Here is a 22,726-nt window from a genome sequence, read left to right on the forward strand (position 1 = left end):
CTCATGGTTCTCGTGGTGACAGAGTGGTGTTTCATGGTTGTCATGGTGTTGTGTTGAGGACCCACCCTCTGCTGCTCCTTCAGGAAGGTGATTGACACCTGGTGATTCCTCTGCTCCTCCTCCAGCTGAATCAGAAGCAACTACACACACATTACACACAATTAACACATCATATACACAATACACACATCACATACACAATACACACACATCACATTCACACCACATACACAATGTAAACACATTACACACAATACACACATCACATTCACATCACATACACGATACACACACATCACATATACATTACACACACATTACACACGTCCCATACACATTACACAATACACACGTCACATACACAAAACACACACAGACACATTACCCATTTCCCACAAATAATACACACAGGTATCTCAATAACCCCAAAACAGAATATCATCTGGTGAAACCACCCATCTTAACAAAGCCACACTGGTGAACTCTGGTTCAGTCTAATCGGGAGTCACTCTGATTCAGCCTAATCTGGAGTCACTCTGGTTCAGTCTAATCGGGAGTCACTGAGGTTCAGTCTAATCGGGAGTCACTGAGGTTCAGTCTAATTGGGAGTCACTCTGGTTCAGTCTAACAGGAGTCACTATGGTTCAGTCTAATAGGGGGTCACTCTGGTTCAGTCTAATCGGGAGTCACTGAGGTTCAGTCTAATCGGGAGTCACTCTGGTTCAGTCCAATCGGGAGTCACTGAGGTTCAGTCTAATCGGGAGTCACTCTGGTTCAGTCTAATCGGAAGTCACTGAGGTTCAGTCTAATCGGGAGTCACTGAGGTTCAATCTAATCGGGAGTCACTCTGGTTCAGTCTAATCGGAGTCACTATGGTTCAGTCTAATCGGGAGTCACTCTGGTTCAGTCTAATCGGAGTCACTATGGTTCAGTCTAATCGGGGGTCACTCTGGTTCAGTCTAACGGGAGTCACTCTGGTTCAGTCTAATCGGGAGTCACTCTGATTCAGTCAAATCGGGAGTCACTGAGGTGCAGTCTAATCAGGAGTCACTCTGGTTCAGTCTAACGGGAGTCACTCTGGTTCCCGGAGGTCTCGGGGGTGTGAGGGTAACTGAACTGCGCTGCGGTTCTCCAGTGTGGTCTGAGCTCTGCTGTTGAGTTTGTTGGTCTGGAAGAGGAGCAGCTGACCGCTGGAGCCCACGTAGCGGCCCTCCCGACTCGTCCTCTCCTTCACTTCCTGCAGACTGTCCTGCAGGACGGCCACCAGCTTCTCCCGTCGCTAGGCAACAGCACAGTCAGGGCACTCATAGCGGAAGGTAAAAGACAGTGTTATGAAGTGGTGAAAACCGCAACTAGTTGTCTAAACTTTAGTCCGGTCCGCTATCACTTTAGTTGTTGGTATAGAGGAGAAGCTATGGTTTAGGTGAATGACCAAGTCCAATCCAAGTTATGGCTCAATTGGTTAAGAGGACTAATTATTGTTGTAGTGGTTGAGAGGACTAGTTAGAGTTCTAGTGATTTAGCGGACGAGTTATGGTTCTAGTCTTTGGTAAAGGGAACTACTTATGGTTCTAAAGGTTGGTTTATGAGAGTAGTTATGGTTCTAGTGGCTCAGAGGACTAGTTATGGTTCAAGTGGATTAGAGAACTAGTTTTGTGTCTAGCGGTTGTTTAAGAGGAATAGTTATGGTTCTAGTGGGTGGTTTAGAAGACTAGCAATGGTTCTAATTGTTACTTCAGGTGACTAGTTATAGTTTTATGGTTCTAGTTTAAAGGACTAGTAATGGATAAAGTGGTTTAAAATACTAATGATGGTTATAATGGTTAAGAGTACTAGCTATGATTCTAGTTGTCAAGATGAGTAGGTGTTGTGGTTGAAAAGACTGGATATGGATGTAGTGGTTTAAAAAGGTTGGGTGATGGGTCGAGAGGACTAGTTATGGTTCTAGTGGTAGGTATAGAGGCCTTGTTATGGTTCTAATGGTTGGTTTAGAGGACTAGTTATGGTTCTAGTGGTTGGTATAGAGGACTACTTATGGTTCTAGTGGTTGGTTTAGAGGACTAGTAATGGTTCTTGTGGTTGACATAGAGGACTAGTTATGGTTCTAATGGGAGTAGTTAACTTGCTAACCTGGAGGTCCAGGCTGCCTTGTTGGTGGACGTTCTGCAGATGTTTCTGCAGCTGGTCTGTCCTCCTGAAACCGTCCTCTGCTCTGAGAAGCAGAACAAAGCGCCTTGTTGACATAATCGTAGCATAATCTATGATTAGTTGATCGAATTAGAGGCAAACATATGTTTGGAGCACAGCATCTTTGTTTGAGAAGGCCGAGGAATAGGACAACACGTTGGGCTACACGTTAACACTTCAACACATGATCTCTTCACTTGACCTCATGTAAATACAAAGGACAAGTGGGTGAGGCTGTCCACCAGCATGAGTGACAAGGGAGAAAGGGGGCGGGGAAGTGGTTGAACCTCACTTTTCATTGTTTTATCTCCTCAGTAAGGAGGCATGTGCTACGGAAACACACCTATCATGTTTCTATTCGACTCTCAGCTTTTGGAGCATTATCTAATTTTTATCAGTAAATGATCATATGATAACTGTCATTCAATTAATAATCAATATATTGACAATACAATAATCGCTATATTATCAATACAATGATCTCTATATTGTCAAAACAATAATCGACAATGTAAACTTAAAATATTGTAGATGTAATAAGATCTGAAGTCTTGAAGTAAGCTCATCCAGAATGCAGCAGCCTGAGTTTTCTTCAACCTCCCCAAGTTCTCCTTCTCTGCACCCTCCCTGCACTGGCTACTGGTGGCTGCTATCTGATTCAAGTCATTGATGCTCTCCTACCGGGCTGCAAACGTCTCAGGCCCATCCTACATCCAGGACATGGTCAAACGCCCCTCCACTACGTTCTATTCCCGTCAAAAGGCTTGTGAAGTTTAGCGCCATTTGTTACGAGTGTGCACCAGGACTTGCTATCTGTTTACCTGGTGATGACGTCATGGAGGGCAGCTCGGCCCACTGCCTCTTCTTGCACATCCTGGAGAAGACTGCAGTACAACTGTCTCGCTCTCAGCTCAGACACCGCTCTGCCTATCACCTCTCTCACATATTGCCTACACACACACACACACACACTCCTGTTCAACGGCTTTCTCACATACTACCGGCAGAAGGACAGACGGACTGACAGCCACACAGACAGAGAATGGACCTCACATACCTGTCTCGGTCCATCTTATCTAGGTGGTCCTCTTGCCACTCCCCCTGCTTCTGATTGGTCCTCGGCTCCACCTGCCAGAGAACAAGACACCCTGATTCATATACCAGATATTACATAAACATTGTATTCAATGAATATATATAATATACCTTTGTTGAGAAACATTGATCAATAGGTATAGTACAGGTCTGTGGGTTATTTCACATGGTCAAGTTACTCACCATGATGTGACTGAGCACGGCGAGCTGGTCAGCAGAGTCCTCTAACACTACACACGCGCCAAGCACCTCGGACCACCTCATCCTGCTGAACCACACACACACGCACGCGCACACACACACACACACACACACACACACACACACACACACACACACCTTTTTAAGTACTGTGTCTAAGTTTATAAACCAGAACGCTTCATGGTTTTTTGAGACATGAACCACAGAGCAGTAACCAGTAGGTTTATAAACCTGAGTTCTTCCTGGTCTGTAATAAATGCGACCATGGAAGAGATGCTGAAGACGTTATAGGTACAGTGGTAGGCATACGTTTAGGCACCCATGCTAAAGTTGACCAAAAAGAGGAATAAAAAATCATCTTTTGGAATTGATCTTAATGCCTTAATTAAACAAATGAGGAAAAATCCAACCTTTAAGGACACAAATTTGCTTTGTGAATGAATAATGTATCGTTAATAAATAAATGTTCCTCAATTAAATACAGGGCGCATAAGTATAGACACCCCTTTGTTAAATTCCCATAGTGGCAGGCAGATTATTTTAAAAGCCAGTTATTTCATGGATCAAGGACACTATGCATCCTCATTAAGTTCCCTTAGCCTTTAGAATTAAAATAGCTCCACATCATCACATACCCTTCACCATACCTAGAGATTGGCATGGTTTTATTTCAGTTAGCTTATTAGCTGGTTCGATTTGCATTGAGAAATCATTAGGCTAACTAACAGCTATTACAATTCCTCATAAGACCCTTAATGAGCTCACCTGTTATGATATGGTTGAGCCTGTCTCTCACTGCACACCTTCTCCATTCTTGAGTGATGGATGACAGGCAGATTCTAGGATCTTAGTTATTTTTTCTTTCAAAACGGCGTATTAAAATTATCATACATCTCAATACCAACTTCTGTTGTTAGGAAGTCGTTTTTTTAAGTTAGAAAAATGGTTATTCAACAGATATTCACGCTCAGAATAACAGCAATCTAAAGCGGGAAAAAAGACGGATCGCGGTATAAGTCTTGGTTTTTTAATTTTATAATTTATAAAAAGACACTGCGGACACCCAGGTTATGGGTCGTGGACCACCAGGGTCCTGGACACCCCAATTTGAGAACTGCTGGTAAATAGTTATGCATATTTTATGTATCTACAGTAATGTGCATGTGTATTTGCACATTTTCAAATGCAATTTTTAGTTGCCATACATAGATGCATTGGTCTCTATTTGTACCCTTACCCTATTCTTAAACAATTTCAATAAAGTCATATTTTTGTAAATTATGAGCACATAACATTTATATGAATAATAATACAATACATCACAACTTACTTGCGTCTTTCAATCGATCGTTAAACCAAAAGATTACAACCTAAACAAAAGTATACATTTAATAGATATCCAGGATACTTTGCGAAATCCTCAGGTAAACTCCCTCCACTGATCTTCTTGTTTGCGTGGATCACTATGGAAACGGAACACACTTTCGGCATAAATCTTATAACACCAAGATAATACCGGAAACACACAATAATACAATAATTTGGTAAAAGAAAAAACTATATAAAGGTTGAATTGCTACTGTTATGATTTCACATTTTTGTTTTAATGTTATTTGTGATCAGGCGCCTCGGCGGCCGCCCATGTCAACAATAATTTCCCAGCGTTCCTAGCGTACTTCCTTTTCCTCCATTTTTCGCTCCGTGAAGGTAAGCGAGCTAAATCTCGCAGCCAAAAATATCCCAATATATCGTAATCCTGATAACGTTCATTGCCCATATATCTCCTCCATGAACTAGATATATCTCCGATGGCTATTTATCGTAGATTGGTGTTTGTCACGCTACGGATGTGTTAGATATTGATAGGATGGTGCTCGGTGGCTTAGCCTGACTGGTCCCATTCTCACATACCGTGACAACAGTAAAAGCCCCCCAATACCACATGAGCCTATCGTCTGGTCTACTTAGTATATTCGAGTAGTTGTCTTTACCGCTGGGTGCTATCGCTCCAAAAACGGACGTACATGCCTTTCTAAGGCAGCGAAGTCTCAGGCATCAAAGATATAACTTAGTAATTAATGCAATTGTAGCATAGGGAAATTCTAATCAAACTAGTGAGCCAATTAAAGTCCGCTGACGTGTGTGTTTCTTGTTGTACGTTAGGTATACCTCGCGCGGAGAAAAGTCACGATGCCAGGAAGGTGGGTCCCGGCTGTCTTGATCAACTATTTGATTGGTTCCGAAGGCGCTGTCTGGATGTGACTAACGTGTCTTCATGTTTTTTTAGACTGTGGAGTAAGGCCATCTTTGCGGGCTACAAGCGTGGTCTGAGGAACCAGAGGGAGCACACTGCACTGCTGAGGGTGGAGGGGGTCAACACCCGCACCGAGGTGGACTTCTACCTGGGCAAGCGCTGCGCATATGTCTACAAGGCAAAGAAGTAAGTCCCGTCTCCTAGACCTTAAACTGTTCTGTAACAGGACTGCAGTGCCATGATCTGAGTTTTGAAACTCGCATGTCTAATGTCTTAACCATCTAAATTGTATTATCTGGGGTACAGAGCAAATGAGCATCTTTGGCAAAAAAACATTCGACATGTGTATTGTTTAGTTCAAGTATAAATGCACTGCATAGTGATGTGGTTAGTGGTTAACCTTTGAGTATATTAACAGCTGATTGAGGTGTATCCCTATGATGGGCCAACCACTGCTGCTTGTCTTCTGCATCAACTGAGGCATGTAGTTGTGAAGTACCTAATGAATGAGCACTGTCATCCACTTGTTTCATCTGCAAGTGAACACAATCAGTGTTAAGAGTGACTAGGTGTCAATGGTACGATTCTTAAATCGAGGGGTACGGGCGGGCCAGCATTTAAAAGGATGGATATTTATTAATAACGTTCAAATCACCATCGACTAGACATGTATAGGCGATAACTTGTTGAAAGCTTATACATGTCAATTTGTTAGACATGCCACAGCTATAGTGTGAAATTAGTCTTCTGACTGCACCTCGGTATGAGACACTAGCGTTGAGACGGCTCCCCCTCATATCTTGCCTACTGCAGCATTCATTCAAGGCAATGTTCTGCTGGGTTTGGGTCTGACCCTGGTTCTAGGAGTCTGAACCTGGAGGAGTCTGACCATGGTTGTGTTTTGTTTTCAGGAAGACCGTGACCCCTGGCGGTAAGCCCAACAAGACCCGTGTCATCTGGGGAAAGGTGACTCGTGCCCATGGAAACAGCGGCATGGTTCGTGCCAAGTTCCGCAACAACCTCCCAGCCAGGGCCATGGGACACAGGATCAGAGTGGTGAGTTAGCCCTTGGCAACTAGACAAGATTCACAGGGTGTTGGTTAGACCTAGACTGGCTTTGTTCGTATGTTACCTGTGTGACAAGAAGTCCATTTAGGACCAGAGGTAGTGTGCTAGCAGGCTGCAAATGAATCTAGGCTTGCATGTTGTCGCTTGAGTAGATGCCCCGCTTCAGACCATCTGAAAACATTCTAGTGTGCTTGGTGCAGAAATAAAGCCTGGAGAACATCCTGATCGCATGACCTCACATCGTTTCCATATGCGGATCATTCTTGAACTGTTGCGGCCAATATTAATTTCTTCAAACAAGTATTCGGTGCAAATCAACACCTGTTGATGTCAAATGCAAGTCACCGCTTGCAAAACAGAAATTACGTCTCCCGAAGCAATCAGCCGTAACGTTAACATTAGAGTAAACCTAGTCAGTAGGGTGATTGCAGAAAGTTTCGGTGTAAAATAAGTTGATTCACAGTACACATAATGTTGGCATAAGTTTTGTTACACTGATTGGCAGAGTTTGTCTGTCAAGGCAGGTATTCCCGCCCATCGCTCACTGTTGGCAGGTAGAGCTCCATACTGATCCATGTAGTGAAACCAAATGAGTCACGTTATCAGGATGGTCTCCAGGCTGGCAGACATCGGGAGGTTCTGAAGTTAAAGGTGCATTGTTTAATCTTGTGGCATCTAGCAGTACGGACTTGCCATAAATGGAATGCATTCCTAAGTGTTTTAATCCAATGAAAATGAGTCATATAGATGTTTCCTCCTTCCCGCTAGATGCCACTAAATAAAGCACTCTGCCCATTCATTTTGTGAAAGTAGTACATCGTAGGGGTGCCTTGTAAATGTTAAACAGTGTTCCGTTGATCAATGTTTTTAATCTGATTTGTGTTTCTTTTTTCAGATGATGTACCCCTCCCGAATCTGAGCTGCTCCTTTGTTGTAAATATACAATAATAAAATCTGGTCCCAATAACTGTCTGATCCACTCTTTAAACCTATAAAATACTCTGCTGTGCATCCTTGTTAATATGAACCATCATGTGTTTCATAATAAAAGATATTGGAATAGAAGATAACCTTTAAAAATCTGGGGACTGGTGTTAATTATACAAATTTGGGGAATGACCAGCAGAATGTGGTGGTTCAAATCTGGATTTAATGTCCTTATTTTAACAAATGTGTGTACACTGCTTATCCAGTCCCATACAATTGGGCAGTTTAACAGACCTTAACATATAGCTGTTACTTTGCTTAGTTGGACATCCGTTGTCTTGATAAAATTCAGAATAGTTTATTTGATAGGGCAGTCTTGGGTAATAACATCCAAAGATGACAAATGACGCAATTTTCAACAAATCAGGGTTGCTGTTGTGTCGGGATTCAAATAACAGCTCCAGAAACATGTACTCACCGGTAGAATCATAAACAGGCCAGTCATCGGTTCGACCCGAAACACAGTTGCAAACCATTTTATACTACATGACACAATTTATTTCGATATGACATACAGCTGTTAAAATCAGAAGTTTCTTTATTCCAAAGTACCAGGAAAAAGCTTTTCTCTAAATATTTTTTTGTAATCCAAACAGTCAGCTGGAGCTGCTTGGGAGACATGTCCGGTTGGTCATCCCATCTTGTGTATTTGGCGGACACGCCAGGAGTTATCTTATCTGGCTGGACAGCATGTTGGCTTCTGACCCTTGACTGAAGCAGGAGAAATGGCAGGCAACCATGACCTCCTTTGAGGGTCCCTGATACTTGGCTGACAGGGCGTGGGGACTGTCTTAAACTCTTCAACAAATGACGTTAGGTCTTCAAAGATGAGCCTCATCAGTTCAACTGCATTCAAATGTTCTCTTGTTTTAGAGAAAGTACTTGTCGAAATCCCCTTCATGTACATCTAAGTGCCCATAATTATTTACAATATTTGATTGCGCCGGCCTAGACAGCTCGACTATAGATACGACGTAAACATATGTTCACACATCCACATGATGTCCTTGTATTACAGCCCCGGCCGTAGATTTCAGGAACAACTAAACTGTTGGGTAGTTAGAGAACAGCCTTGTCATAGCAGAGCCAAGTAAAAGGCCTTAAATAATGCTATGTAACTTGGTTTAGGCCATAACATTACAGCTTGTATAAAGATATTTATATAAAAAAATGTAACACACTGAAGTAAAGAGAAAAAGCATAATATGACCACCGTAACTGTTTAAATAAATGTGCAACTGGACAATTGTGCATGCTGGGAAGCCTTTTTGCACAAGAGTACTTAATTAAGCAGTTTATCTTAGCAGTCAGTGTTCAGTTTATACATAACATTTATTGAAAAACATGTCTATAACATTAGGATATAATACAGTGTAGGCTTTCGGCCTATATAAAAGATGGATGGTGAAAATGGTGACCACAGTGCCCACCAGATGACGCCAGAGTAGTAGCGTCTTAAACTGTAGACATAATCGTTACTACAACTTTTTGTTGTGCACCAAAGCATTACAAACGGATATTCGTTGAAATCCTCCATAAATTGGTAACATTTTCTGACCTTTGAAAAGTTATTCATAATCTTACTCCAGGGGGGGTTTCTAAATTCATTCGGAAAAATAGATATTGGACTATTTAAGAAACATCACTAAAAAATTACTGTAGGAACAGGGAGTAAACAAATTAATAAACATGACATGAATTGTGTAATTAAATCTTAATTCAGTTAGTCAGTAGTCCAAATATATCCAGATTGATCTTAAATGTATAAAATAATTTTCTTTTAATATTCTCAAAAGTCAGAAAGTGAACAAGAATAGAGCAGGGTTTACAACTCTGCTCTAAGAATGAACAGAGAGGCATTGTGTGTGCTAATGATAATCGTAGAATCATTCGTATGATTTTGATTATATTATAGCTGTCCTCTGCTTCATTGAGAACCATAGACAACATTTAGGATGATACGCAATGTATTTAATTCCAACATATTGCAATTATAAATCAAACATTCCTGGTAGGATTTATTAGTTCACAGAACATCAAATTACACACAATTGATTAATATGTGTATTATATTTCGATTAAAAAAATAAACTTCAATGCAGTCATTCATCATAAGTAGGCCTAGTAGTGACCTCTGTGTGTGTGTGTGGGTGTGGGTGTGGGTGCGGGTGCGTGTGCGTGTGCGTGGGTGTGGTTGCAGGAGTGCTATAAAACAACGGACTGGGCTGTAGGGGCTGGGTTAGGGTTATGGTCCCCGGTTTGAGGGGCAGGGTAAGGGTTATGGCCCCCGGTCCCCGGTTGAAGGGGCAGGGCCCCCGGCCAGAAACTTCCCCGGCGAGCTCCATGTTACTGGGCGACTTCCTGTCACCACTTCCTGTTCGGTTGCACTGCTGACTTTCTGCATGTTTTGAAGAGTTGACGTGAAGCTTTATGTTGAGACCTTTAAAGTTCCACCTGTGTCCTGCACCAGCGACCCGCCTGGAGCGGCTTTAGCTCCGCTGGGATTCACTTAGCAGACACTCCTAATGAACTACTTGAAGTTTGTGTGCTAAGGCTAGCGGCTAATTAGCCCTGCTAATCGGATTGCTATACTTTTTCACTGGGTTTGTTTATATTCTCGATCTGGTTGGGTTATGGTCGAGTGCGCGGGACTATCCATTCACCCAGGTCCGGTCCGTACTACAGCCGACCCGGTACCAGGACTTTAGCCTCTGGGTTAAAGGTGCTACTAGGGTCGAGATTAGCCCGACGAACCCCGTGTGTCCAGATGTAGGTGATCTTGGACGGACCCACCGATATCATGGCAGATCCACATCCACCAACCAGTACCAGCCTTTGCTGCTGCCGCAAACCGCTGCCGGTTCCTGGGCGACCCGGAGCCGAGGCTGCCCGGGCCAGGCGCCCCCACCCCGGCTCCGCCAGGTGTCCACTTGTCGACGTCGCGTCGGCGTCCAACTTCCAGAGCTTCCAGCTGAACCACTTCCACCTCGACCTGCGGCTTAACTTCACACTGAAGGAGATGACGGGCTGGCTGGTGTTGGATCTAGTCCCCATCCAGCCGGGCATTGACACTTTAGTCCTGGACACACACCCTTCGCTGCTCATCCACTCTATCGACTGCAAAATGCCCGGCTCGGCGCAGCTCGACCGACCGGTTTCTCTCACGTACCGGGTCGACCCCTTCACAGACTACGGCTCCTCTCTGAACATCAGCCTGCCTGGTGTGGTGGTCCAGCGGGGGAAGGGCTTTCAGATCACTCTCCGCTTCACCACCACGGACGGTCCGGCGGTAGGTTACATCACATTAACCATCAGTAGTGTGTGCGGGTGTTGGTATTGTTATATGGGTATATATAATGTGTTATGTATATTCTATACGAGATGTATGTTGAATGTTTATATACTAGATATATGTTGTGTGTGTGTGTGTATATATATATATATATACACACTATACAGTATATACACAATATAGGTTGTGTGTATATATATATATATATATATATATACTAGATGTGTTGTGTAGTGCACCGTGTGTGTGTGTGTGTGTGTGTCTGTGTGTGTGTGTATGTGTGTATCAACTATATGTGTGGGAATAAACTGTGTATAAATATCTAAATAAAATGTGTGTATATTTTGTGTCCCAGACGTGGTGGTTGGATGCTCCCCTGACTTGCGGTCAGTCCCAGCCTCTGGTCTTCACCCTGGGCCACTCGGTGTCCAACAGGTCCTTCTTCCCCTGCTTCGACACCCCGGCCGTGAAGAGCACCTACTCTGCTACCGTCCGCGTGAGTTACCTGCACCCTCTAGCACCCTGCAGCGTCCAGCGCAGTACGGGTTGCCTGACCACAGTGACATCACCACTAGGGCTTGAAGATTTGGGGAAATGATCTAATTGCGATTATATTGCGATTTAATACGCGAGTTCCTTGTGTTCTGTCATTCACTAAAAGGCAATAAATCGTTCTTTAGTTGGACCAGCACAACATTTGAAGCGGTCAACATAGAACTGCTCTTTCCCTTAGGCCAGGCTGATGTGTTGAGATGAATTGATATTATTGAATTGTAAAATAAAAACAAATATAAACCTTACTGTTCTCCAGTCAGTAACGGTTACAAATCACAAATCGCAGGCTTTGCAATTTGCATATCACGTTCTATTACATTGCCATTTCGATTTGAATTTGATTAATCGTTCAGCCCTAATCACCACGCTGTGTGTCCGTAGGTTCCTGAGGGTGTGATGGTGCTGATGAGTGCCACCCGGAGCTCCTACTCCAAGCCGGACCGGGTCTTCCACTTCTCCATGCAGTACCCGGTGCCGGCCTACTTGGTAGCGCTGGTGGCTGGTGAGCTGAAGCATGTCGACGTGGGCCCCCGGTGAGAGACACAGGAAGTCACGCCTCCTTCCACACTAACCTGTAGCTTGCCTCACTTATCCATCCCGGTCTCATTTATTTTATTAAGGTTTTATTTGAATAGGGACAGATACAAAAACATAGATAAGTGTGAAACAGTCTTCTGATGTATGCGTCAAAGTGTTTTTAGCTAAAGCTAATTCAAGACACTTGTCCCTAGTGACCACATGTGTCCTATTAGATGAGCTTACCTAAGCTGCGTTCATGACTAAATGGAGAGGTTTCTGCCTGTGTGAGCTGATAATACCTGAGATGCGTGTCGCACCCCTCACTGTTGTAGGAGGTTTTTACTATTTCAGTTAAGGTACTTAATGTAAGCACATATTGTGCTCACTTAAAGGGGCCCTATTATGCCCTTTTTTACTGTTCGTTATTTAATTTGTTTGACCTCATAGAATTGATTTACAACAATAAAGGGCTGTCGAGCACATTATTTTTTCTCCTACTTTTGTAGAGTATTACAACCCCTATGTGAAACCACAACACCCTGTTGCTTAGAATTTTGAGGCGTTTAGAATCTTGGTTCTGACAGGGTGCTGACGTCTCCTCAGGCCCTCTGTCACTCTGTCTACTATGGCTTCAGTGCTACCTTACCAATTTGAGCCTGAGTCGGACCCCGAAAGCGATAATGGCGCTGACGACGCTAATGACGAGCACGATTTTAGTCGTAGAATGGACCAGGACATTTCACAGTGGTAAGTTTTTGTTTATGCTATTATACACACACGTGATTTATCATGTATTTAGCATAGCTTTTCTGACTTAGCTTGCGGCTAGTAGACTACTCGTACTATTCAAGCGTCTGTAACAAGCTTTTTATGTCCCGACATGGGATATTTTTGACTACTTTTGTCCATCAAAATACACCGTTCTAACTTATAACATCTCCACTACCTAGGTGCACCTGTGGGAATGGTGCCACTATGCCCAACGAAGTGGAAAACTTCTGCTGTAGAGAAATCCCAAAGGTAAAACTGATGAGCTTAAGGCTAAGCTACACTGTTTGTTGAGAACGATGTCACGTCATATATAAATCATCTTCGGAAGATATATGTGTGTGTATGTATGTATGTATGTATGTATATATATGTATGTATGTATATATATATATATATATATATATATATATATATATATATATATATATATATATATATATATATATATATATATATATATATATATATATATATATATATATATATATATATATATATAACTAACCAACCAACAAGTGTTGGGCCTGAACGCGTTCATAGAACGATCATTGGGCGAACGTGAACTGAACGTACTGTATTACTGCCTGATGAACGTTACTGTGAACTCGTTCATTCTGGTGTCTGTGAACGGCACCCTCACTTGGTTTAACTTCGTTCAATATGGGGGTTATTTGTTTATCAACACGCCGGATGCGCGCGCAGATCGCCGTGTTGTTTGACCGGTTGACATGGTAATCTCCGTGTGGTTAATTTGCAGTTGCGGTGTTGCCAGCTTACTGTTACATTAAACTGTAATCAGAAAAGGCGGTTATATGCTATAGACCCTATAGTATCTGTCGTATAAAGGCTGGGACGAATTTCAAATTATAAATATGTACACTTTATTTTGAAAGTATAGACCGGCGCGATTCCCATTAAAACGAATGGCGCGGTGATTATTCTTCAAAACGAGAGATGTTTAATTGTGGAAAATGAATTAAACTGTAATCAGACAACGCGGTTATATGCTATAGACCCTCGAGTATCTGTGGTATAAAGGCTGAGACGAATTTCGAATTATAAATATGTACAATCCATAACGTTAGCTCTCTGGCTCATAATTCAGCGGACTAGAATACCTCGTAGAATCATTGCTTGTTGGCCGGAAACGGAAAGGGGGGCTGTTCACGTTTGGTTGTAGTCTTTTCACTCGGTTCTCCGTCTCATCAGTAGGGCTAGAACCGAGCGAAAAGACTACAACCAAACGTGAACACCCCCCTTTTCCGTTTCCGGCCAACAAGCAATGAGTCTTCCAACAGAAATCAATGGGATTTACAAAATGCGCTAAATGTGCAATAAAACACGATAGAAACTGTATTTCGCTACGATACTTGATTCAACCACTCTATTTCATCCTAGACAAACCACAAAGGGGGCTCAATGTTAAAAATACCGGAAAAAACGAATAGCTCACAGCAACATATTGAAAAAAAGAAATATGAACTAGTTCATTTTTTGGAACTGTGAACTTAGTTCAAAATTTTGAATTATGAACGTTTAACTGAACTAGTTCATTTTAAAATTTGTGAATTGAACTAGTTCACGTAGAAAGTGAACTTTCCCAACACTGCGTGTGTGTATATATATATATATATATAATAGATGTTGCTTCAGCAATACCCGTTACGAGAAATCTCACCTGTTCACTGTTGTCTCAGCCATGTATTTACTGTATAACAATCATTGTTATGTAGAAGTAATCAGTGATTTAAAAAAATGTTCAATAAAAGTATGACTGGAAAACAGATGTTGCTTCCTGAATCTGTGTTGTCCTATGCAGTCATGTTGTACTCTGTGATGTCAAGGTTGCTTTACACAGTAGTTATTTTGTCTAATTGTATTTGTTAGGTACTAAGACGAATGAGCCAAGTGCCAGAATTAATAACCTGCATGACACAACATGCAGGCCAAGAGCCTGTGTGTCTAAACACATGCAGTCTACAAAATATCTACAATATTTACAAGTATGATTATGGACCTGTGAGGCACACAACAGATGAAGAGTAAGTAATTTTGGCTGTAAGCTCCTACTAAACAAAACCAAAGCAATATTATACTATTAATATTATTGTGATTTGAATCAATTTACCATTAAAAGAAAAACAGAATAAAACTATTAGGCTGCGAGCTACGAGGCCTTACCGTGTACCCCCACCTCCCAACGAGGCCAACTTTTTTTTTTTTTATGTTCAGCATGGTCAGACCATTCAAAAATAGTGGGTTTCGTTGGGAGGTGGGGGGTGCACAGTAAGGCCCAGTATAGGCCCAGCCTATAAGAGGTTATTGTTGAAAACAGTTTAACAGAAAGTTCTGCTCCTTGTCCCTTAGGCGTTTCAGGCATCTTGGCTATCGCAGCTTTGGTAATCATCAAATGATGTTGGGTTGTCAAATACCTCCATGAGCAGCCTTATGAGGTCATGTACGTAGTCTGGAAGATATAGCATTAACATACTAATGAATGTAGCCATAACAATCTGTAAACTGATGTGCGTGTGTGTTTTAAAGATTATCTTTTACAAATTTACTGAATGTTGGATCTGTTTTCACGGGCTTCACAACACCTTCCCCCCTCTTCGCCTTCGGATAGACAACTTTATATACAGCCTGCCCTGCAGAAGTCGTAGCTTGCTCCCGTGATGCATTTTCATTGTGGTGCATTGATGCTAGATACAACCTATAGTAAAAAAAAAAAAGCACAGCCATTAAACAACACAGAGTGTGCCTGACAATCATTCCAATCAATGGCTTTCACAATTACGAGATGGTGTAAATTATTACCTGCACAACATTCCCATGAAGGGAAAAACCACATTCTTTGTAGCAAAACGCAGTATCAGACTGTGGAATGACTTGAGGAGTCACGCTCCTCCTCTTCCTCCAACTCAAGCCGTGGCCTCTTGCTGGGGCGCCAGCCTGGGCCGTTTATTGGTGTTGAAGTCAGCAGTGAGTCTGGCAAATGAGAGGTTGCTCCGAAGTCTGCACTGACAGGAGACACCTGTGTCTGCATGGCTACAAATAACAGAAACAAATCGTATTAGAAACTGGAAATAATAATTTAGCTGTTTTTTCCTTGGTACTGGAGTAACACTGCAGAGTAAGCCTTGGTTACCCATCACACATACAAGAAGCCATTTGCAAATATAAATCATATCCTATTTGGTTATGAAGTTATTTAGCAGATGCTTTTATAGAATTGTTAGTAGAAAGTAATTATGTGATAAATGAATGCATGTATAGCCCATATTCTAGTAACATCAGCAAGGGAGAATCTTCAAATAGATTATAGGACTGCAGATTCTAGGTAAACCAAGAAAAAAAAATACGACATCCCAACAGGAAAAAGATGCTCACAAAGTTTTGTTTGGATTGCATACTAAGACACTAAAAACTCTTAGTGCCTACATACCTTTGCTTCTTACGTGTGCCTTTAGCGGTCCCATGGACAACTGTGTGCCGACTGATGTCGACTTCAACCGTGCACTTTGTATTCCCACAGATTGCATTCCCACCGGCGAGTTTGTTTGGGTTTCCGCCGATATAATCTGAGGCATGTCAGTCTAGCATCCGACGTGTTGGAAGGGCCGATAATGAGCACTGCAGTCCTTCTAAAAATGATCACACATAAATAACAACGAAAATTATTTTACACAGTACAAACTAACATCTGAAAGCAGCTAGCTACAGAATGAATTATTTTATGGTAGGAAATGGTTGGGGTAATTACCCCAACTAACATTACACACATCAGCCACTTTTGTTATTATCACTATAGGTTTACTTACATGTTGAGAGACATCTTCACCCATTGGGCCACACAGTGTTGGAACAGCATCTTCCATCAGAGCTAGCAGCTTCGCAAATCCAGTGCTGAACATATGCAGGTTGCTGAAGCAGCCCTCCTTGAAGTGGCGGCGACATAGAAAAAGCCTCGGTGAAGTCGGGGGGGAATAGGGTTAAAAATTAAATCTAGCCAACGGCTACGTGAAGGCTCTGCCTTTGGTAAACCATACAAGGGAGATGTCCCTTCACAACCAAGAAAACACCTTTTAGCCATTATTATATATGTAATATATAAATAGTATGTCTTTCTGTCCATCTACTTCTCTACTCAAACTCTGTTTTGCGATCCATTCCCCCCGACCCCAGCGTGTCCAGGAACGCAGCAAAAGGTGATTGACGCTCTCCCATTGACTCCCAGCAAAAGTACATGCTTACGTCACCATGTACCGGAAGTAAAAGAAAGCCGTGGAGAGAATTCCAATGAGCCGTTTCTAGGTAGCTCGGTAACAGTCATTTGCGGTAGTCATTTACTCCCCCTTGTGGGAATTTTATGGTATTATAACTTTGCCAACCATTTATATACCCCAAAACATATGTAAAGAGCAATAGGAGAAGGAAAAAACGGAAAAGCATAATAGGACCCCCTTTAATGTACGTTGTACTAATTCATAGTACTCAATTGTGTAGCATCTGCAGTAGCTGCAACCACTGCTGTATACGGGGAATGGGTTAGCCTAGCGATTGTTAGTACTTGCACTTGATTCTATGAAATCTTTACTGTACCGACAGCGATATATTGTTTCACTTCTTGTGAGAAATGTACGTACTGTATGTCGCTTTGGATGAAAGCGTCTGCTAAATGGCCTAAATGTAAATGTAAGGGCAATTCCTCCACAGTGCCCAAGGGAACGTTAGCATCATGTCTGGTGTGTGAATATGCTCCCTGCTTTCTCGTCCTATCCGCCGATAGGAGCCGGGTGTGGGCGGAGCCTTGTCTGTTGTCGTGTGCCCTGAACAAGCTAGGGGGCAGTGTGGAGCGCTGGCTGGCCGTCGCTGAGGACCTGTTTGGACCCTACCCCTGGGGAAGGTAAATCCACCTCCACACCTCCTCCACCACCACTTCAACACCAAACCAAACCACCTCACCAAACAACCAGTTTCCTAAGTGGTTCTACTGTGAGCTGCCAACTACAGCCACTAGTCACAGTCAGCAACTAGTTCTACTGGAAGCTGCCCACTTAAACCGCAGTTTCCTACTGGTTCTACTGGGAGCTGGCTGCCCATACATCCAGTCTTCAGTGCTACTACTTTATGAATAAGGGTGCTCGTCCTGATCAACAATCAATCGAATAGATTGGCTAACGGAGGGATGCATCCCCAGGTATGACATCGTATTCCTGCCACCCTCCTTCCCCATCGTTGCCATGGAGAACCCCTGCCTCACCTTCATCATCTCCTCCATCCTTGAGAGTCGGGACTTCCTGCTGATCGACGTCATCCATGAGATCTCCCACGGCTGGTTCGGGAACGCCGTCACCAACGCCACCTGGGAGGACATGTGGCTGAGTGAAGGCCTGGCCACTTACGCCCAGCGCCGCATCACTACCCTGGCCTACGGTATACAATACATTGAATACTATAATACGTCTAATAGTATAAAAAAAAATATATATATATATATATATATATATAGGTCTGGCAGTATTATAGTCCAGATATATATTATTATTGTACATTTGGCAGTATTATATTACTACATTACTACTGTATCCCCAGGTGAGGCGTTCACCTGTCTAGAAACTGAGTTTCGATTGGACGCTCTGCACCGACAACTCCGCCTCCTTGGGGATGACAGCCCCGTCAGCAAATTACAGGTCACCTTTGAACCAGGTGAGACATATGCATGCATACATACATACATACATACATACATACATACATACATACATACATACATACATACATACATACATACATACATACATACATACATACATACATACATACATACATATATTAACTCAGTATATGGTTGTACCTGTCTGTGTTCCAGGTGTGAATCCCAGCACTTTGATGAACCTCTTCACCTATGAGAAGGGCTTCTGTTTCGCCTCCTACCTCTGCAAGCTCTGCGGAGATGTCTCACGCTTCGATGCTTTCCTCAGGGTGAGTTCCACACTCGCATGTGCCCCACTTGTCCGTCCCATGTAGACGCCTACCTGTCCAACACACTCACCTGTGTATGTGTGTGTAGGCATATATCAGCCAGTTTAAGTTCAGCAGTGTGGTGGCTGAGGACCTGATAGAGCTCTTCTTGGACTTCTTCCCTGACCTGAAGAAAGAGGGTGTGGCACATCGAGAAGGTAAGACCTGGGTCCGGTTGGTCAGCTGTCTAGCTCCCCCACCAATACCCCTTCATCAATTTGCCATCCGCACTCTACCTGTTACGCTGCCTCAGGTGTTTCTATGAGGTTAATTCCTGTGTGTTGCCAGGTCTGGAGTTTGATCGCTGGTTGGGGGGGTTGGGGGCTCCCCTCTATGAGCCCGACCTATCAGCCGGCGGCGTCCTCACGCGACCCGTGCACCAGCTGTGTGACCTCTGGGCAGACCCCGCCCCCGACCCTAACGCCCTCCCAGCCTTTGACCTCTCCACCTGGAGCTCCTTCCAGACCGTGCTCTTCCTGGACCGCATGTTGGACCGCTGCCCACTGCCCCACGGTACTGCAGTACTACTATAGTACTACTAATACTACGACCAAAACTACTATAGCACAACTGCTATTGCAGCAGTACTACTTTAGTGTAAAAGTACTTTAGTGCTACTACTGTAATAAAATACAACTGTACTACGGCGACTACTACTTCTATTGTAGTACATTACTAGTACTGTTTTACTAGTAATACTGTATCTCTAATCATCTCTAATACCGCTATCTACAAAACTGTCTGAGCGGGGCCTACTCCAGGCTGTATGCTATGTGTGTATATAATATATATAACTTATATAGAGGTGATGGGGGTGCCTGACTGGGACGTACTCCAGGCTGTGTAACCAATGTAAATATAACGTATATATGATGTATATAATGTATATAGAGTTGATGGAGGGTCTCAGCGGGACGTACTCCAGGCTGAGTAAACAATGTAAATATAAGGTATATATGATGTATGTAATGTATATAGAGGTGATGGAGAGTCTTAGCGGGACGTACTCCAGGCTGAGTAAACAATGAAAATATAACGTATATATGATGTATGTAATGTATATAGAGGTGATGGAGGGTCTCAGCGGGACGTACTCCAGGCTGCTCGCCTCCCAGAGTGCCGAGGTCCAGATCCGATGGCTGCAGATGGTTGTCAGGAGCAACTACCCCTCGGAGATACCAGCTGTCAGGAGCTTCCTGCACAAACACGTCAGTACCCACACACGCACGAAACCTTCCTCTATGACCATGATGGAAGGATACTGGCGAAGAAACAAGACGATTCATTTATGATAATTTATGGATGAGGGAGCAACGATATATTGATTAACTCATGATAATATATTCAGAAGTTTGTGATGACGTATTATTAGCTCTTGATAATATATGAATTGGTTCATGATAATATATTGATTAGTTCATGAAATATTCAGATTAATTGTATGATTGAATTGATTATTTGCTAATAATTGTGTTGATTTAGACATCGAGGATGTACACGGTTCCACTGTACGAAGACCTGGTGGCTGGGGTGATGAAGTGCGTCGCCATGGAGACCTACAACCAGACCCAGGGACGACTGCACCCTAACCTCCGACGCTCCCTACAGCAAATCATCTTCCAGTCGCCAAACCCCGCCCCCTCTCCTCCTCCTAACTCCTCCCCCTTTCCCCTCCCTCCATCTAACCCGGCCCATTCTCCTCATCTTCCTCATTCTAACCCCTCCCCTTCTCGTCCTCCTTCGAAGCCCGCCCCCCCTCCTCTTCTTTCTCCTAACCCCAGGCCCTCCTCAGCACAGCCGCCTCAAACTTACCCCTCCCTCATAACTCAAACTCCTCCCTTAGAAACTAACACCAGCTCCTTCTCCCCCCCCCCTCCTCCTTCACAGACAAACCCCTCCCTCCCTACTCCTCAAACAAACAGCAGTACCTCCTCCAGTCCCTCTCCTCCACAGACAAACCCCTCCCTCCCTACTCCTCAAACAAACAGCAGTACCTCCTCCAGTCCCTCTCCTCCACATACAAACCCCTCCCTCCCTACTCCTCAAACAAACAGCGGTACCTCCTCCAGTCCCTCTCCTCCACAGACAAACCCATCCCTCCCTACTCCTCAAACAAACAGCAGTACCTCCTCCAGTCCCTCTCCTCCTCTTCCGCCCCCTGCCAGCACCACTGCTGCCTTGATACTCTGGAAGGTGGACGTTTCTGCCTGAACATTGAGGCTCCGCCCACGTTGTACTTGACCCACCACTTTTTGCCAGACGTTTCCTGGGGCAGATTATGGATGGGTGCTCCTGGCCGTGTTAAAGACCCTGACTGATTTTCTATGTGATGATTTTTTCAATGTTTAATAACTTGTGTGATATGCAATATGCCCAAGTGATACACTGGGACATCAGATTATAAAAACACCAGCTCACACTCACCAAGCGGCCTTCCAACAAGCTTTATACTGCAATCACCATGCTACATGCTACATCAAACTTCCTACATACAACTGTCACCTTGCTATATGCTACAGCCACCATGCTACTACATGCTCAAGGCACTAGGCTACATCCACCATGCTACAGGAAACATGCTACAGCCAATAGGCTTCAGTCACCATTGTACATGCTACTGGATGCAACGTGATAAATTCAGCCTGCTACATTCTCAATGCTGCATCCATCATGCTACATCGCTCACCCAACATGTCCCATCCTACAGTGATGGCTAGGACAGGCTGCAGAGAGGGTCTATGTCAGGGAACCGTGGTAGCGCTATCAGGTAAAAAAAAACACATTGCTAGCTCACTGCTTACACAATGCTAACTAAGGGCTAATGCATAGCTGTCACAGTGACACAGCAGCATTATAATAACAATTCTGCAAATAGGTTCTTAGAACAAAATAGTGATGTCTGGGTTGGGCTAGGAGTGCTGGAGGATACACAGCCGGCCTGGAATATTCTGCAGCCATGAGTATTGAATTGATAAATTCACTAATAAAAAGGTCAGGTTAATAGATCCAATAGGATCCACAGAAACGTCCATCTCTCAGTCTGACGTTCAGGTGACGTCATCGCAGGTGCGCCTTTGATGTCAACGTCATACCATGTCTGCCTCTAATGCCATCACGCCCCTCTTTAAAGGAGTCCTCCGAGTGACGTCATCGCAGGTGTGCCTCTGACGTCATCCCAGGTCTGCCTCAGATGCCGTCACTGCCCTCTTTATAGGAGGAGCTATAATGTTCATATTGCAGACAGCCCTTAATCCATTGACCAAAACTAATTATTTTCATTAACTAGCTGGTTGAGATGTATTAAACCACCTGCTTGATATCTAACTAGCAGTTGATGGTTTTCAAGTAGCTGGTTTGTTTGGGTAACGGTGAAGACTAAATCACTCAGTGTGTGTGTGTGTGTGTGTGTGTGTGTGTGCTCGCGCCGTGACATTGACCATACGTTCTCTTGATGGAATGAAACAAAAAATGAAATAAAATAACATATCAACAACTGTTACTATAATCAGGGGTGGTTTTCTATATTATCGTATTTTTCCTAAACATAAAAATTAAACATTGATGCAAACGTTTGGCCTGGAGGTGTTTTATTTTGAAATGTAGATAGAGACCGGACGTGCGGAGTGGGTTGTTCCGGGGAGCTTGACACACTGGTCCAGATGATGATGGTGATGGAGAAGATGCAGACAAGATGGTGTTTGTTAATTGAACCTCGTTCCATTGAAATACAGAGTACGTCTCAAATATAACCATCCGGTCAGCCGCCGGTTTCT

The 22,726-nt window shown here is 43.4% G+C and overlaps 3 protein-coding genes across 3 annotated transcripts in view; 2 read left to right on the forward strand and 1 right to left on the reverse strand.

Annotated features, from left to right (window-relative positions):
* Positions 1 to 4,295, reverse strand: part of drc9 (dynein regulatory complex subunit 9) — a gene marked incomplete at both ends in the record, with an annotated part of 5,902 nt that extends 1,607 nt beyond the window's left edge. Inside the window, 7 exons of the mRNA XM_079733321.1 lie at positions 66 to 140; positions 1,118 to 1,279; positions 2,131 to 2,212; positions 3,009 to 3,137; positions 3,245 to 3,315; positions 3,466 to 3,550; positions 4,249 to 4,295. Of these exons, the coding sequence (XP_079589447.1) occupies positions 66 to 140; positions 1,118 to 1,279; positions 2,131 to 2,212; positions 3,009 to 3,137; positions 3,245 to 3,315; positions 3,466 to 3,550; positions 4,249 to 4,295 (651 nt within the window). The remainder of the gene's footprint in view (positions 1 to 65; positions 141 to 1,117; positions 1,280 to 2,130; positions 2,213 to 3,008; positions 3,138 to 3,244; positions 3,316 to 3,465; positions 3,551 to 4,248) is intronic.
* Positions 4,296 to 5,169: 874 nt separating this feature from the next.
* Positions 5,170 to 7,875, forward strand: rpl35a (ribosomal protein L35a). The gene is made up of 5 exons (XM_079731233.1): positions 5,170 to 5,190; positions 5,647 to 5,684; positions 5,771 to 5,923; positions 6,649 to 6,793; positions 7,701 to 7,875. Exons 2-5 carry the CDS (start codon positions 5,674 to 5,676, stop codon positions 7,722 to 7,724), a joined length of 333 nt encoding a protein of 110 aa, XP_079587359.1. The 5' UTR covers positions 5,170 to 5,190; positions 5,647 to 5,673; the 3' UTR covers positions 7,725 to 7,875.
* Positions 7,876 to 9,824: 1,949 nt separating this feature from the next.
* rnpepl1 (arginyl aminopeptidase like 1) lies at positions 9,825 to 22,436 on the forward strand. Its single transcript, XM_079732576.1, has 11 exons — positions 9,825 to 11,081; positions 11,440 to 11,580; positions 12,021 to 12,172; positions 17,719 to 17,835; positions 18,130 to 18,365; positions 18,525 to 18,638; positions 18,802 to 18,914; positions 19,003 to 19,111; positions 19,242 to 19,466; positions 20,019 to 20,161; positions 20,436 to 22,436. The coding sequence occupies exons 1-11, from the start codon at positions 10,593 to 10,595 to the stop codon at positions 21,162 to 21,164; spliced, it is 2,568 nt and encodes an 855-aa protein (XP_079588702.1). The 5' UTR covers positions 9,825 to 10,592; the 3' UTR covers positions 21,165 to 22,436.
* The last annotated feature ends 290 nt before the right edge of the window (positions 22,437 to 22,726 follow it).

This window comes from Pollachius pollachius (assembly GCF_949987615.1).
Source record: "Pollachius pollachius genome assembly, chromosome: 3".
NCBI classification, from domain to species: Eukaryota; Metazoa; Chordata; class Actinopteri; order Gadiformes; family Gadidae; genus Pollachius; species Pollachius pollachius.